This window comes from Oryzias latipes, chromosome 3 (assembly GCF_002234675.1).
Source record: "Oryzias latipes chromosome 3, ASM223467v1".
In the NCBI taxonomy this organism is placed as follows: Eukaryota; Metazoa; Chordata; class Actinopteri; order Beloniformes; family Adrianichthyidae; genus Oryzias; species Oryzias latipes.
The window spans coordinates 17,648,281-17,666,114 of record NC_019861.2 but is presented as its reverse complement, the minus strand read 5'-3'; the positions used below and the strand labels follow the sequence as shown (position 1 = coordinate 17,666,114).

General features: G+C 39.7%; 2 protein-coding genes across 4 annotated transcripts in view; one reads left to right on the top strand and one right to left on the bottom strand.

Annotated features, from left to right (window-relative positions):
- ankrd11 (ankyrin repeat domain 11) overlaps nt 1-7,985 on the bottom strand; it is a 105,711-nt gene extending 97,726 nt beyond the window's left edge. For 2 of the 3 annotated variants that reach the window (XM_023953418.1, XM_011490002.3), the window contains exon 1: nt 7,511-7,984. The gene's annotated coding sequence lies outside the window, so the exon portion shown is untranslated. Of the gene's footprint in view, nt 1-7,510 lie in introns of all 3 variants that reach the window. The other variant, XM_011490010.3, reaches the window with a different exon arrangement.
- Nucleotides 7,986-9,237: 1,252 nt separating this feature from the next.
- spg7 (SPG7, paraplegin matrix AAA peptidase subunit) lies at nt 9,238-17,635 on the top strand. The gene is made up of 17 exons (XM_004067132.4): nt 9,238-9,695; nt 10,970-11,072; nt 11,171-11,260; nt 11,354-11,595; nt 11,688-11,827; nt 11,928-12,030; nt 12,106-12,231; nt 12,417-12,579; nt 13,094-13,267; nt 13,336-13,460; nt 13,540-13,642; nt 14,655-14,765; nt 14,846-14,961; nt 15,422-15,578; nt 15,661-15,824; nt 15,920-15,997; nt 16,817-17,635. The coding sequence occupies exons 1-17, from the start codon at nt 9,474-9,476 to the stop codon at nt 17,021-17,023; spliced, it is 2,424 nt and encodes an 807-aa protein (XP_004067180.1). The 5' UTR covers nt 9,238-9,473; the 3' UTR covers nt 17,024-17,635.
- Nucleotides 17,636-17,834: the final 199 nt, after the last annotated feature.

Below are 17,834 nucleotides of genomic sequence, written 5' to 3'. Positions count from 1 at the left end.
ATCTACAATAACACCCAACCCAAAACATTTTGACAGAGCGCCATGTACCTCTCAGAATCGCTGTGACATCAGTGGGCACCATCAGATGTTGTTCCATACATAAGGCGCTCCGTATTATAAGGACCACTATAATTTTTTTTTTTTTTTTTTACAGCTTAAGAGTGTGTTTTATAGTACGAAAAATACAGTCATTTAATATGGCTTGTAGGATCTAGAGGCAACAAGAATAGCTCTTCTGGCCATAAAGGAAGCAAACCAGTTTGCAAAAATGGGTACAATTTTAAAAAGGAATCAACAACTGTCCTTGAGTTATATAGTATTTAGCCTACTCCCATTTTAAAGTCACTTATAAAACTGGCGTGTTAAAGTCTCGCAAACCCCAACATTATTTTGTTACATGTAAGTTACGCCTGCACAATAATTAGCAAATTTATCATTATCGTGATATAAAGCTGTGCAATAAGCATATCGCAAAAGTTGGCAAAAATTGCAATAAATGGTAACCGTAAATGTGCTAAGACAATCTTGTGGAAGTATTTAACGAATCAAATAAATCCCTTTATGCTTTTTTTCCCAATAGGCTGGATTCCTTTATATCATTGACGTCAACACTCAAACAATACCAAATTAACATTGACGATTTTTAATAGTTGATTCGTCAACGCCAACAACTAATTATACATGCACACACATAAACATATATACACACACAGTAAACAGTATGGTAATATTAAATAAAGACAAGAGAATGAACTAGGCGCTTTACAAAAACCAGCTTGGGTGCAGACAGAAAATAGCTGAGTTGTAAAAATCATTTGCTAGTCAAAAGGGGTGACTACATTCTTTGTGTGAATGTATACTACCCAATATGAGGAGAAAACAAAGTATGGTTGTGTATTTGTGAGCAGGGGCATGGGGCCCAACTGGCAGAACTCCTCCCTTTGGTATTTAAGTATGCTTTTGCTTTTCACTTTCATCCCACCCTCACAAGCTCATAGGCCCATCCCATGCAACCCCAGCCCATCACACCCTCCCCTCTTCCTGTTGTTGCATTTCAATGTGAATGGATGGATGAATGGCTGCAGCTGGCCCATCAAAAGGCCAGCCTTGTTGAAGAGCCTTGGTGATTGAGATTCAGACAGGCCACATTACCTCTTCCATCCCCCACCTAACACTTTGTCCTGATGCCTTTGCATTCACCCTTTTTGCTGTTCCTCAACATAGGATAAATAATATGGCATACAGACTCATCGTCCACAGACTTAAAAAAAAGTCTGTGGTTAAAACAACCCCTTAACTGAGTAGCTTAATTATGAAACAAAAACAAAAAACAACTGAAAATCTCTGCATTAAAGCATTCAGTTTAATGAATAAAACTGCCCAAATAGATTATGTTTCACACAACATGTTGTTAGTGATGCATTATGACTTAATAAAAAATTAAAGCAAAATATCTAAATTATTGGATCAATTCTGGTTCAAGAAAGATCTAAAATTGTAAGGGGGAATTACTAAAATGTCAAACATGATTACAATGCCATGAAGTAATGTCAGCATAATTCTACTTTAGACATTAGCAAAAAACCAAAAACTTCCTAAAATCTTAAATGAACATGCTAAAAATCACTTTCCAGTACAGCCTCCCGGTCGTGCTTGCAGTCACATGGTGTCACATTATTGATCACAAGATTTTTAAATTAATTCTTTCTATTTTATAATTCAGAGTGTCAGCCTATATTTAACATTTAAAATGCTCTTTGACATACTGTAAATTCTTGACCATTCACACAATCGCCATGAATCAGCTGATTCTGCAGCGGAAAAAAGTGGCTTTTCATATTCACTTTGCACCAATATGCAACTGTTTAAGGTATAAAGCATTCTAAAGCCGCTTTTTGCCGCTGCAAAAATCAGCTGATTAATGTTGATTTACACAGCTGCACATCAGTACGAGGCTGCTTTTCTCCACTTCAGAATCTGCTGGAATTACATTAATTGCACCATGAGGAGTTACTATAGTCACAAGAGTGTAAACATTGGAGCTAAAGCTCCAGTGTTAAAGGCAAAAATGTTTACTTTTCTTTTTTTCCCCCCCCAGAACTTGTATATATAAATTTCTATCGCCATTATCGCAAGTTATATCGTCATCGCAATATTGATCACTAATATCGCAAGTTTTCCTCATATCATGCAGCCCTACTTTGCGGTAAGGCATTCACTTCTGGTGTATCTGTCATCACCTTTAACAATATTTGTCACTATTCTCGGTTCTTGCATTACTTTAAAAGTTGAGAAGAAAGTAAATGGGATAAAAATATACTTCTCTCAAAAAATGGTATGGTGTATTCTAGTCTTAAAGTACTAAGGCAGGTGGCACAGAACATTTCATCTTAGTAACATACTGAAATTGAAAAATACTACGTCCCTTATTTATTAAGACACATCCATGATTTTATCCTAACATTTAAAAAAGGTTCTAGAAAAAAAACCCCAATGACAACATAGGAGAAACAAACTGAAATATGATAGAGCTAGGAAGTAAGAAAACTTGTCTTTTCATTGACATCTTAAACAAGCTGGACAGAGCAGGACATAGCTGCCCAAAGGGGCAGATTACTCAGACTGCCATCAGCTCCAGAGCTGACTAACAAAACCTTAGGATGTTTTCAAACTTATGAATGAATTGTAAAATTACCCAGAGGCCTCCTGCAAAGTAGAACTTCCAATCAAACACCAAATGTCCCCACATTGAAGACCTCTAAAAAGAAAATTCTTGCCCTGGCTGACAAATGTGATCACTTGTTTTACTAGAACTGCCTGAGGCTCTCTACAGATACAGATACAGTTCTATATTTCATAAGAAATTTAAACTTACATAATGTCTTCTGTTAGTTAACCTTGTATTGATGGAAAAAAAAGAATGATCCAAAAAATTAAAAGTAATGAGAAAAAGCGGCTGGAAGGCTCGGTCAGCTGCGTGCAGGACTGGCGGATGGGAAACCAGGGTTCCTTTCCCAGGGGGCGTAATCCATTGACTGTACAAGAAAACTGGACTGAGTAAGTGTGATGTCACCCATAGAAAGTGAAAAGAAGCCAATTCAGTCACCTTTTTTCATCGATACATTCTTCTGTAATATGTTGAAACCAGATGACAGTGATTGGTTTGAGTCAGTCTGAGTCAACATTTCTATGGCAAATACTGAAAGCGGGCTTGGGCAAATTTGTCAATTAAACATCAAGGTGGGGGCCAGCGGGCACCACATGTTTTTAGTGAATAACTTGCAATAAAGAAAAATATCGTGAAAGAATTAGGATTAGCAAGTACATTTTAAAAAGGTAGAATTCTGACAGATATAATGACTGAGTAATAGCTGTTTATTTCTCTATAAAAGGGTATGGGATTTTGGCTTTTTGATGCCAGTGGGTACTTCCTGTTTGGAACGTGAGGGGAAAGGGATCGCTCAGTCCCATGCTCTTATACAGTCAATGGCTAAATCCAGTGTGGGTTCTTAGACAAGACCCTTCATTCTACAGCCTAAATATGTAGCCACAAGGGGGCCCGGGTCTGGATCTCCCTGTGCTGGTCCCCAGCTCAGATAAAATACAGGAAGAGTATCTGGCATAAAAATCTCAGCCAAACCAAATGTGCGGATCAGTGAAAGCTGATGAGGACAGATAGCTTTCTATTTTTTAATATTTCGACAAAAAGAAAAAAATCTAAATTGTAGTTATTCATAGTACTTTTCTAAATTGTACTTAAATCTTAATGCAACCAACTTGCCTGACAATAACGTGGTTATTAAGAGGTAAAATTAAAATCATACAATTGGATCACCAATAAATAAAACACAAGTTACCAGCTTTATGGTGCTATCATGATGAAACAAAAATGTTTGCAAAATATCCTCCAAAACAATACATCAAAAAATCTAAATTCCCATAATCAATAATAGTCATGGTAATAATTGTGTTACTTTTCAAAACTTTTAATTAAAATGGTCCAGGGTTTGAAGTACATTTCAGTAAAAGGGGAAGAATGTTTTTATTGAGAAACGGTTCCCTTTGGTGGTTGAGACATTTAGCACAGAGAAAAAGCTGCAAAAAACGTTAGCACAGAAGCTCAGCAGAACCTAATGAAATCCAAAACATCATCAACCATCAGCACTTCCTAAAACCACGTATGAGACTATGCAGTACCCCAGGGAAACAGTAGGCCCGCCATTTTGTTCCATTTCCCTTTGAAGATAGGGAAGGGGGCAAAGAACCAGGATAAATTTCCGAAAGCTTCAGCTGACATTGGATTATTCACTAAAACTGCAGGGAAGCAGTCAAACATGCATATAACTCAAACATACAGCACAGGAAGAGTCTATACACAAGCAGGAAGAGGCCAAGAGAGTCAAGAAACAGGAGTAGCCATGCTTGTTTACCTAAAAGGACCACACTCTAAGCGTGGGAGGGGGAGGGGAGAGCCTTCAGAAACCAAAGCAGACTGGTGGCTAAAGACTTATCCCTCTTACAACATCCACAGCTACTCATTTAGTTCAACTCCTAAAATACAACTTTGATCTTCTAGAGTACAAACAGCACAAATCTGACCCCACTGCAATGTCATATACATATTACATTGAAATGCATTGTATTTTTTTATTATAAAAAATAAAATGAAAAACAAAAAATGTACCAGTAACACAAATAGAATAACCAATAATGCCCTACAAAACTAATAAAAACAAAGTATTTTCTACATATTTATATAAAAAAATGTAGCTTTACAAAACCAACTTACTGTTCAATCTGACTAAACACTCTTCATTCGCTTTCACTTCTATCCCCTCGCTGTTAAACCTATTCTCTAGTTTCACGACCTTTTGACTGACTTATGTGTGCAAGCCTACTGAAAGCCAGATAAACAAATACAAGGTAATCTCTTACTTCAGTAGATTTGATGATAAAAGTACGCTCCCTGTATTGGACCATATTTAAAAAGGGAGAAAAAAAGAAACTATACACACATTATTACTTAGAGGACACCTTTATCAAAAGCTATTTTAAGTTAGTAACACACATTGGACTAAAATATACACTTGACCATATCTGATACAAGTCTTAAAGCCCGCTCACACCGGGACGAATTTCGCCGGTGATTTTCGCCAACGTTTAACGCCTCGTGACTAAACAAAGGGCCCCAATGAGAGTGTGCACACCGACGCGAAAAAACGCCACGCGTCAAAGCGTCAAAAAAAAAAAAAAAAACGCCTCGGGTTCGTTTTTTTTTTTCGACGCGTCGCGTCGAAATCTACTCGACCAATGAGAATGGCGCTTTTGCTCACGTGTCTGGAGCTTCTGAAGTTACAGTAAAACACAACTTGGGGGCGCTCAAACACAAAACTGCCTTGCTGAGCACACATACCAGCGAAGAAGATAGACGCCAAGTAGCATCTACACAGCCGCGAAGCAATAATGACGGACATTCTAAAACATCCCCGAACCAAGCACCAGTTGGAGCTACTGGTGCTTGAAATATTCATGTTTTCTTTGTTTGATTCTGACAAGCGTGTAAGTACTTGCTCTCTTCTTCTGAGTGAAAAGCGACTTTAAGAAGCGTAAAGTTGCGCAGCGCCACCTTGTGTACAGGAGTATTTCTGTTTACATTAAGCGCCATCTAATGTCAGGGAATGAAATTGCATGTTCGCTCGGCTCATCGTCAGCGAAAATCGCCTGGGTGTGAACACAAAAAACGTGGTGAAAAACGCTGGCGAATAACGCCTGGCGAATATTCGTCCCGGTGTGTACGGGCCTTTATGTGATTCAATTTCCACATTTCTCGCGGAGTGCAGTTTGAGTGAGCTCAAGGGGGTTCCTAAAATGTTTGTGATGCTAATCCCGACTTGATGTAAAACAGCCAAGTATGCTAAAGTCACATTAACAGACATAAACAAATCCAAGTTCATAGGACATCTACATAAATCAGTGAGATCCATTTGTTAAATACAGAATGCCATCAGTTAAAAATAATGTGGGAAAAACCAAATAACAAAAATCTGAACAGACTTTTTTCCATGCCTCTCTTGTGACTTTTGCACCCAAAAATGTTTTTGATGCTGTTGCAGATGGGGGCCATGGTTCGATTTTTAAGCAACTCTTCCAGAAACAGGAGAAAAATCTCAAAACTAGCAGCCAGACAGAAGGTTAAAAACAAGGCAATCTGAACTGCAGTTGAAATGTCCGCCTTTCTGACAGAAAATGATCAAATAAACCACAAAGGTTCAAATATTTAGCCATTAAAACAAGGCAAAAACATGTTGGGCAAAAAGCTTGTAGCCAATGAGGTATGCATCACTACCCCTGCAGTGAAGTCAACATGAACGCCTAAAAAACAGCCACAACACATAGCATCTTGGTGGAAAACACCATCATCCCCACTGCAGTGTTTTCAACATTGACGGTGCTGCATCAGAATGGAGAGCATCTCCCTGATTTTACTTTCCTTCAGCGCTTCACTCCAAACCCTGCCATGTCATCATGTTGCTCTTTTTATGTCATTTTACGCAGTAAACAATCCCTCTACAATTGTCCTTTGATCCACCTTAGTAGGAAAGCAGTAAATTGTGAGTGAAACAAGCAAATGACCAAACAAACAACATACCATGTTATCAGCTTGATGATTTAAGCAAGCCTACAAATCATATTGATTCTAGTATATTCTAAGTCATCGCCTGTATAAAATTTTTAGCCCACATTTCTAAACATTAGAGCAATACTTTATAGCCAAAACCTTATCATTGAAACCCAACTGGAAAAACAGTAGTACGTTATATCAACTGCTAAATCAGCACTGCCTCTGCATCATTAAAAGGGAAATAGGTCAACATTTGGACGTTACACGGAGCAATCTCATGAGAAATATGGTGTTAATTATTGTCTGGGTAGTAGATGAACCCCCTCCTTAATACTTCTAGATACAGTATAGACTGATTATAGCACTAAATATTAAAAACAAAATAAAATTAGCCTCCCTTTAGATTTTAGGGGGGAAACATGCAAGCCAAAAATATCAGTATTTCCCAAAAATGACTGATGTGTGAATGTATGCAGTAGTAATTGTTTAGTAAATATTTACAAAAAAAAAATCATCCTTGTTCTATCATATTTATTTTACCATGCACTAAAATGATCCGTCCATGCAAGAACAAGATCAACCTAATGATAATATAGGTATAAATACATTTTTTATTTCTCACAGATATGTTATTTGTATTCCTCCCGACACAACCCTGCTTAGAAATATCACATACTTAAGAATCAAAATAGGGTATTTGAGAGGAAATACGTGAGCTGTTTTATTATATAACTATGAAACTTGCATATAATTCTAGCAATGTAAAATCTATAAATAAATGATCACATCCATTGCACGTTGACCTTAATTGTAGCATATTTAAACCATGTCAAGCAGCAGAAATCGGTTTGTTGTTGTTACCAGCATGCAGGGGCAGATGGGACTCACCTCTCTGTCTCTGGTGGATTTCCAAGTAAATCAAATAGATATCCAAATATTAAACGTTTAATCTATGTCGCAATGTTTCTGGGGGATGCTGGGTAGTCCCATTAGTAATAGTTGGTGGGATTTAAGGTCCGAAGACATCCGCATAAAGTCGCGACGACCATCGCAGCCAAAATAAAAAAAGAAAAAAGAAAAATAAAAAGCTAACCAGGATAGAGGCTAGCGCTAGCTTGTTAAACCCGAGAAGAGCAACAAACAGACGTCCAAAGGGAAAAAAAGTAAAATATCCTCAAGATTTCGTTAACGGCGCAGCAATTTCACCTTCACCACAACCTAAGAATGTTTAGGAATCCATTGGTATGTCTTTAGGCTAGCCATGGTGGACGTAAACCTTCAAAAGACCATATTTTTGTTTCGCTTTAATCCTCTCAGCCAACCCATTCGAGCGGTTATCGAAGCGGCCTTTGACTTCAGTGTGTAGCTGGGACGGAAACACGTCCGGGATGAAACGAGCGCTCTGATTGGTGGTTCCGCTGAAGGCGGATCCCTTTCCTTTGGATCGAGAAACGGACGCCATTTTGGATCCTCAAAGGGTGCAAATCTGCATTCAAAGTCAGGGCACGTTGAACTCCAACGTGGCCGAATACAACACGCAGTTTCAAACACAACTGACCAAGCTCCATGATATAGTTGGAAAGCCAAGAAAACGAAATGGAGCGCAGGCAAAGGGTCTACTCGTTTTTATGTTTGTGAACGCATAGCGCTTTTCATTTAAGCCTCCAGGTTGTGTGTTGGTTAAAATATCCACATGTGTGAATGCGCACAAATCCGACTGAGTCTAATTTTTCTCCATATGGATTGTATACAGGGAACGTGGCACATCATACATTTTTATTACATAATTATAAATAAATAATTTTCCAGCAAGCTTATTCCTCAGTCCGACAAAACCCACTCTAATCCGAGTTACCATAATAAAATGAGAGATTATATTTTGTGGCGAATCATTTGTAAATGTTGAGTCCTACAGGCGGCGCAGAAACACAAATAACCCGCCGTGGGGCGTGAATACGACGTTTGACGGTGATAGATGACATATAGTTTACCTCAAACGGGATGCACTGGACCATAAAACTAACGTACCTAAAGATTTAGCGCAACGGGAAGAGATGACACGCAGACGTTTATTGGCTAGAAACAACAACCCTTCTCTTATTGGGTCAATGAATATGCCAGTCAAATTGAACTGCAAACGTCCCAATTCAACACTGCTGTGACTGTTTACAACTTGGGTGGCGGTAAAATGGAACAGTCTCCGAAATGCTTCGGAAAAGAAGAATGTAAATAAAATATTTGAAACTAATAATTTATTCAATTTGAGCTTGGAAGATGAATAATGTACATTTCAATTGTGCAATATGTGTGATTATAAATTGAAACGAAAGCGTAATTAGCTTTTATCGCGGATTGTGTTCCACAAAAACAACTCTAGCAAAGCCAAAGAAACCGTCATTTACTGAACAATGGCGCTCTCTGGCGGACAGTCCTTGCACTACAATAGTTTATTCTGATTTTACACAGTTGATGACTAAAGTTGCGGATTAATATATGAAGAAACTTATATGTTGTGTTTTTTTTCCCCCCCACATGTTGAACTTGATGCATTTGAGTTTTGGAAATCCTGAACACCTGGTTTATCCTATTTTATTTTCTAGCGTATGTCCAACTTGTCTTTCAAACTCCATGTCAGTAGGTGGCAGTAATGCCCACAGTTTCTGTCTGAAAACTGTATATGACGTCCAAGAAGGAGGGAGCTCCTCTGTTTCTGTTGAATAATGCTAGCTGAGACTTAAAGCTACGATGATAAACAGCGTTTCACAACCACTAGTTTGAGCTTTATGGACGATCTACGGCTATGTCGTCGCGGATAAAGATTTAAAGCTCATTCTGGAAGAGACCGTGCACCATGTCAGCTTTGTTGCAACACTGTGCTGGCGTCAGTAGGAAATGCAGCAGATGTTTTTGGACGCCCTCGAGACGAAACTTGCATTATTATACGTTAGCTTCGAGGCTGACATCCAGGGTCACAGTGAAACATGTCCTGTTCAGCAATGCGTTTGCTAGGAAGACGCTGGTTTCCATGTCAGAGCGGACTTTCAAAGGTCAGCCACAGGAGAAACTCATTCAGGTAAGGCAGACATCAATCCAATCTGCACTCTGACAATCAATGGATGTGGAGACATGATGAGTGGCTGTAGTGTCCCATATTCATGCATTGTGTTCTAAAAAAAAGGTCAGTCTTGTAGATGTTGTTTTGTTTTACATGTTTGAATTGATTCTTGTCTAAAATGTCACACACACCAGGTCTCTGCAGCCCTCAGGATCAGAGTTAATAAAAACATTTCTGTAGAGAACATGCATCCACAAGTCTTTTTTTCTTTGTGCTTTAAAGAAAATGTTTTATGAAGAAGTTCAAAGCAAATATAAAGACTGATATATTAATAGGGAGACAAGAAAGATAGGCAAGATTAATTGATATTCACTTTTTTGTCCAACATATGTTCAACATTTGTGCTGATTTATTGTAATTCTCTACAAATGCTGTTGGTATATATTCAAAAAGGAGTTTGGACTAGTCTATACGTTGTTAATGACTCACTCGGATGAAAATTGTGCTTTTGTTGTTTTTTGGCTTTTTTTGTGGCATTTGTTTCCGCGATGGAGGACATGAAAATTAAGATTAAAATTGCATCATGAGAAGTTCTTTTTTCAAATCATTGTGAATCAGGAGCAGACTAAAAACGCCGTTTGAAAAAAGCCGTTGTAGGGACGTAGGTGCTGCAGTTGGCGAGCCACCAGCTCCCTGCTCCACTTCATTCTGATGCATCCACTTGCAGACAAATAGATCCGTGTACGTCGCTGTTTTCCTCCTCTGACATCTGGCTCAAAACTGTACGGCTGGATGGATCCAAAATTTTTGTTGCACCAGTAATGTTAGGTTGGGGGCTGTAAGATAGTGAGAGAGAGTGTATGATGATGATGATGGGAAATGAGGACAGGCTCAGTCTGCACTAGTATTCCCGCTCATAACTCAGAAGTGAATTTCTGATGAACTCCTGCCACTCTGCAGAAACTATGTCCTAGAAAATGATCCAGGTCTTTGGGGTAAAAACAGCATAATAATAATTAAAAGACTTTTACAACAGATCAAAAGACGATCGAAGTGGGTCTTTAATCTTCATCCAAAGCCCCTTTTTGAACTTTGCATGTTGTCTTTCATCGTTATACTTTTATGTTTATTTTTTTTTAATTCATTAGTTTAAAAAATAAATAAATAGAAGGGATTTAAAAGAAAACCTTCTGTTGCACTCAAGTGGAATCGTGTTTTGCTTGTTCTTTCACAAAGACCTTCATTAACAAATGAAATTTCTGTCGTCCCTTCTTTCCCCCTCCAAATTTCAGAGTCTCCTCCACAGACCTTTGAGTCCTGGCATGGTTGGGCTCGGTAAAGAGTTAATCCGGAACAATCTATTAAGGAACCCCATTGGTTTGATAAATCTATTAGGTGAGGATTCACTTCACTGCATTTTTGTTACATTTTTATTTATTTTGTCATCCTGCTCATGGAGACTTGATGAATCAAAGGTAACCCTTTTGTTTCAGGGGCGACAACATTTTTCAGCACATCTCGGTCTCAACAACAGAAAAACAAAAATGATGGGCCAAAGAAAAAATCGCCTGAAGAAGATGAAGGTATGAGATCAAGTCATTCTGCCCTCTTAACACATTTTCTTTTTAAGCGTCGCACTAGTGTTCCCTGATTTCTCCTTCATCCTCACCTGTTAGAGGAGAAGAAGCGGCGTGAGCAGGAGGACCAGATGTACAGAGAGCGCCTGCGGACTCTCTTCATCATCGCCCTCATCATGAGCCTGCTGAACTCCATCAATACCAGCGGAGGCAACATCTCCTGGAACGACTTTGTCAACGAGATGTTGGCCAAGGGAGAGGTGTCACGTGTGCAGGTTGTTCCTGAGAGCGACATCGTGGAAATCTACCTTCATCCCGGAGCTGTCATCTTTGGAAGGCCTGTATGTTTCCTGGATGTTTTTTTACAAGCAGACGATTGCTCTCTGAATCGCCAGAAGCTTGTAGGGGTTCATGTGGCTTACTTTCCCTGCAGAGACTGGCCCTCATGTATAGGATGCAGGTTGCCAACATTGACAAATTTGAGGAAAAGCTGAGGGCAGCTGAGGAAGAGCTGAATATCGACACCAAAGACAGAATTCCAGTGTCCTACAAACGTACAGGATTTTTTGGGAAGTAAGAAAATGTTTGTTTTTTTTCCTCAGAGAGCAGACTTTAAATCAGCACATGACTCTTTCTTCTGGACTGCAAACATTTTTCTCTTCTCTCTGTGCAGTGCGGTCTATGCTCTGGGGATGGCTGCCATTGGTGTGGCTATCCTCTGGTACATCTTTCGTCTGGCTGGTATGGGGGGCAGAGAAGGTGGCTTTAGTGCTTTTGTGAGTAACAAAAGTATTCACTGCAGCCTTTTAGTTTGGCTGGAGACTAATCGAAGTTGACTGTAAACTCAACAGAATCAGCTGAAGATGGCCAAGTTCACCATAGTGGACGGTAAATCGGGTAAAGGTGTGAGCTTCAAAGATGTCGCAGGAATGCACGAGGCTAAAATGGAAGTGAAGGAATTTGTCGACTACCTAAAGGTGAGACGTTGTCATTCATTTAGGACATTTTCCTTCTGGATACGGCTCACACTCTCTGGACGTGGAATGCATTTTAAGAAGACAGAGATCAGTTTGTTGAAGTTTAAATAGCTTTTCTAGCAAAGTCTTTTGTATCTCACAAAAAATCTAGAGTAGATTAAGTGGATATTTGTGTTTATTGATAGAGTCCAGAACGTTACCTTCAGCTGGGGGCAAAAGTCCCCAAAGGCGCGCTGCTACTCGGTCCTCCCGGATGTGGCAAGACCCTGCTGGCCAAGGCTGTCGCTACAGAGGCCCAGGTCCCCTTCCTGGCCATGGCTGGCTCTGAGTTTGTGGAGGTTATCGGAGGTGGGTACCAATATCGCCAATAATACGGCCTAAGCTAATAACTATGATAGATAGGTATAATACAAAAGCACAATGTCAGAATAAGTCCTTTTATAGGACTTGTGGCTTTCAGCAGTGGTTCTGAATTATGGGTATGTGTGGCTCTTGGAAGTCCCAAGGCTTTTGTAATTTCTGTTATAGATTACACTCACTGCATGAACATTTTCACTGTATGGTCTCATCAAGCGGTCCAGGATTTTGCTTTTCCTGCAGGCCATCTGTGGCCGTGCAGGTGTGCCCATGTTTTACCTGCAGACAGCCCGGATCCACTTGTAAGGGCAGTTTTGACTAAGGCCTTAGGAAGTACTTTACTGAAGAAAACTTCATTGAAACATTGTGAGCCACTGGCCTAGAAGACCACAGAAGCAGATCTGTTTTTTGTACTAACTCATGCAAAGCCGCTCAGTAAGATTCACTGTTTCAGTGAACAAAGTGAGCAGGATTAACGCTCTGACCCCGTGTTGCTTTCATGCAGGTCTCGGTGCTGCGCGAGTCAGGAGTCTATTCAAAGAGGCCCGCGCACGAGCGCCCTGCATTGTGTACATTGATGAGATTGACGCCGTAGGCAAAAAGCGTTCCACCAACATGTCTGGCTTTTCCAACACGGAAGAGGAGCAGACTCTCAACCAGCTGCTGGTAGAGATGGATGGTCAGTAAATAAACATCAAAAAGCCTCTTAAGGCTGCAGATCGACATAAAGTCCTCTTGTTTTTGCAGGAATGGGAACAACAGACCACGTTATAGTCCTCGCCTCCACTAACAGAGCAGACATCCTAGATAATGCTCTAATGAGGCCCGGCAGGCTGGACAGACACATCTTCATAGATTTGCCCACTCTGCAGGTGCTGTCATACTCCCTTTTATTCGGGTTTATGTTCAAAAAGCTTGGTCAGAAAGCAAACTTTTTCATGCACGTTTCAGGAGAGGAAGGAGATTTTTGAGCAGCATTTGAAGATGCTGAAGCTGACGCAGCCCGCTGACTTTTACTCCCTGCGCCTGGCAGAGCTCACCCCGGGATTCAGTGGTACGTGTACATGAACTGCACCGTCACCTGCATCTTTAACCCTAGAGCACTATCGCCGGGTCATTTTCACCCGAACAAAACTATTGACATGAATGTCAAGGAGTCTGTGCCTTCACCAGGGAAGTCTCACACTTTTTAAGGAATTTTTCGTTCTCAAATTCCTTATTTTTCAGTAATTTTTGAGCACATTTTTAGGAACTTCCTACGTTTTTTCTTTTTCATGTTGTTACACATACCACAGTTGAAAATAAAAGAAAACCACTTTAATTTATCATATGTTGTCATGTTTTAATCTATTTTTCATGACAAGTACTTTTTGTTAGGTATATTACATCAAGTAAAAATTAGCCGGCAAAAGCGTTCAGCAGCTACAACAAAATAAGGCTTTATTGATTGAATGACATTCTTAAAGCTTGTGGTGCTTTTAGAATTATGTATTTTTCTGCATGAGTACAATTATCATTTGATTTGATTTGACAAAATTAATGAATGTCTTAATTTATTAATATAAACAAATCAGTTGTATTAGGCATCATTTTAGCAGAATTACCCCAGTCGTGACTAAAATGGCAAATCATTTATTAATTTTTTTCTTTATTGTTCTGTTTCCTTTAGTTTTTGTTATTTTTATAGGGACTCATCTTTTCTTAGTTTTCTGTTCTCTTTTATCTCTTGAGGTGCTTCGTCCTCTTTTTCATCTCCTGGTCATCATTTCAGCTATTTAAAGCAACAGTGTTTCAGCAAATGAAAGCATTAAAATACATTCATTCATTTGGTCTTGAATTTCCTTAACTCGTGGTAGATTGTAGGGTGGGCTTTTCCATAAAGCTTTAAAAACATCTCATTTGTTCAGCTAAAGATATAACTCTCCTATTCTCCTTATGGAAATAGCTATCATTCTTTGATGGGTGGTCCATCTGTTCATCCATTGCTGATGTGTTATCATTCTACATAAACCTGGAAAGTGTAAACCCACACAGGAAACCCAGATCTGGGCTTTTTTTCTCCACAGGTGCAGACATTGCCAACATCTGCAATGAAGCGGCTCTGCATGCTGCCAGAGAGGGTTTAAAGTCCATTGATACTTTCAACTTTGAGTATGCAGTGGAGAGAGTCATAGCAGGTACAGTGATCCCAGTAGTTTGGAGTAAAGCAACCCTTTGTAGGCGAGAAAGCTCTGCAAGTTTGTTTGTTTTATTCCAGGGAGTGTGAAGAAGAGTAAGATCCTGTCTAAAGAAGAGCAGAGGGTGGTGGCCTTCCATGAGTCTGGACACGCATTAGTGGGATGGCTGCTCGAGCACACGGAGGCCGTGCTGAAGGTGTAAATAACTCTGAATATGTCCAGCATGGAAGTGTGTTAGCAAGTCGTATCTCTTCTACATTGAAGTTCCTTCAATCACTTTATATTTTAATCTAAACAGTCTGAGTTTAAGCTGCTACAACAGACCCAGGGGAAAAGGTAGAATTGTCTGACGTGGTACTGGCATTTAGGGGAGGGGCTTGCTTTATCAAGCATTTGATTGGTTGGAATAACAGCAAACCAGCAGACCTGACTTCCCGCAGCAGTAAAGTTAAAGGATGTTACAGGGAGTCTTTGTAACCTGCAAAGTTCATCCAACACTAAAGTTTGAAAAAAAACTAAAAGCCGTCTGAACTCAGACTTCATTAACTTGTTTTGAGATCTTTAAAAACAACAACAAAAGTTTGGATTTTTATTTATTTATTCTGACTTTTAAAAATGTCTGACGAAAGGGCGCTAAAATTGGATTTGTTTTTCAGGTGTCCATCGCGCCTCGTACAAACGCCGCCCTTGGATTTGCTCAGATGCTGCCCCGTGACCAGTATTTGTTCACCAAAGAGCAGTTATTTGAGCGCATGTGCATGGCTTTGGGTGGAAGAACTGCAGAGGCCATAACCTTTAACAAAGTCACCACAGGTACCATCTGCATTCCCCTGCTCACCTCTGTGTGTGGGTTCTGTTCAAAACGCTGTAAAGCCTCATCTTTTTGCGTCTTCAGGAGCTCAGGACGACCTGCGCAAGGTGACCCGGGTGGCGTACTCCATGGTGAAGCAGTACGGCATGTGTGACAGTGTCGGGCAGGTCTCGTTCCCAGAAACAGAGGAGCAGGGGGCTGTTGGACGCCGGCCTTTCAGCCAGGGCCTACAGGAACAGATGGACCATGTGGGTTCCACAACTGGAGTATTCCTTAGTTGCTTTGAAAAGTGCTATAGAAATAGAGATTGACTTGCTTTGACCTAAACCTTAAATGTTCTCAGGAGGCTAAGATGTTGATAGCCCGGGCCTACAGACACACAGAGAAGCTGCTTCTGGACAACAGAGACAAGCTCACACTGGTCAGTTGTTTGCTTTCTTTGTATTATTATTAATGTTTATTAACCCTTACTAGCCCTGGGGCTTTTTGAGCATTTGTTTTGCAACTTTACAATTTGCTCTAATAATTTTTTATTATTTTTTTTGAGACGATGCTTGATATCCATCTTTTTAGTCCAACCCCACCTTCTTTCTTTAGAGATATTTTTCATTATACTCTACAATCACTCCACAATGATGCTGAAATTGTCTAGAAAAGTTCATTTCAACTGCAAAAATGACAAATCGAGAATAAACTCTTTTTTTTTTTTAAAGTTTGTAACAAAAATCAAACATGTTCAGACAAAATAAAAATGTATAAATCCAAAAACAAAGCCAAGTCAAGGTCAAAACAAAATGTCAAAAAAAAAAGATGTCGCTCCTCTAAACTATATACGATGTTTCGAGGATTTATTCTAAGGCATGGGGGTTGAACCTCAGGCTTGGAGGGCCTGCTGCTTTTCCAGAAATCCTGCCTTATCTGCTGCTCATTACCTGGATCAGGTGTGTTTAGCCAAAAAGGAGCACTGGGACACCGCCGCTCGTGACCTGGATTCTGACACCCCTGCTCTAACGGGTATCACAATTAGGTCATAACTCTAGTTATTTTGGTTTTAAACCAAACATTTGAAAGCTAAAATCTTTTTGAAACCTTCCGAATTTTGAGTAAAACAAAACTAATGTGGGGGGTTGGTGTCATTCCTGCGTTACTTTAAACTGCCGATGTGATTGGCTCAAACACCTATGAGTTCAGAGACTAAAGGTTAAAAAATGTGATGGTTTCTGTGATGGTTTCTTTCCAGTTGGCCAACGCTCTTCTAGAACGCGAGGTGGTGAACTATGACGACATTGAAGCCCTGCTGGGCCCCCCCCCTCACGGCCCCAAGAAGATGATCTTACCTCAGAGCTGGGTGGAGGCTGAGCGGGACAAGCAAGACACGGGAGAAGACGAACCGCGGCCACCCCCCCGCAAACACAGACAGGACGACGTCAATCCTGAATTGGTCTGAGTTCAAACCCAATAGTTTCCAGACTCTTCTCAGACTGGTCTGATGGATTGTTGTAGGTTTAGAGGATGGCATGAAGCAGCTTTCCAGCAGCAGCTCTGTTTGTGACGTGTGGAGCTTTTCTGAATGAATCTTCTTCAGTAATGCTCATGCTTGGATTCTGTGTGCTCGCTGCAGCTGATACATTAGGCCATAATAACATTTTAAACAAGCTGTCTCTATTTGCAGCAGTTTCTGGATCCAGCACTTATGACATCCATCTGCTCTGATTTTCCAGAAATGTTCAGGAACATAGTCAGGTTTCGAGTAAAATAATTTATTTTGAAAGGATTTTTGCAACATGTGACTGTAAAGAACATTCTAAAGGCCTTTTTATTGTTCCTTACCTGACAGACAAATTTGTCAGCTAAAGAATCTCGCAGAGAATTTGTAAGTTATTTTAAAAATTAAATGGAATTCATTTTCATCCTATACAAAAGAAACCATTCAAAGATGGTATGTTGTTGAGCAAACTGATGCACACTGTGCTCTTGGTTCCACATAAGGATGAGTTATTGTCTTTATTTTGGAATCAAACTTTAGTTTTACAAATAAAACATCTACAAGCAAACGTCTACAAAAAATGGAATTTTTTTTTTAAGTGAATCATTATTTCATCGTTCTCCATTTCTGACTCATTTGTCAAAATTTTCTTTGTTTCACCCTTTTAGCTCGTAATTTTGTGATATTTTTCCTTCATTCAACTCTGGGCCTATTTTGATAAATCAAAGCATTTTTTGTACGCAGTTTTATTCTGTTACATTAAAATATACCT

What these genes read in the sequence shown, in the direction of transcription:
- spg7 (XM_004067132.4), top strand. Translation starts at nt 9,474, where the DNA reads ATGTCAGCTTTGTTGCAACACTGTGCTGGCGTCAGTAGGAAATGCAGC. An exon ending in ACACGGAGGCCGTGCTGAAG is followed by an intron (nt 14,962 to 15,421) that starts GTGTAAATAACT and finishes TTTGTTTTTCAG; the next exon opens with GTGTCCATCGCGCCTCGTAC. An exon ending in ACAGAGACAAGCTCACACTG is followed by an intron (nt 15,998 to 16,816) that starts GTCAGTTGTTTG and finishes GTTTCTTTCCAG; the next exon opens with TTGGCCAACGCTCTTCTAGA.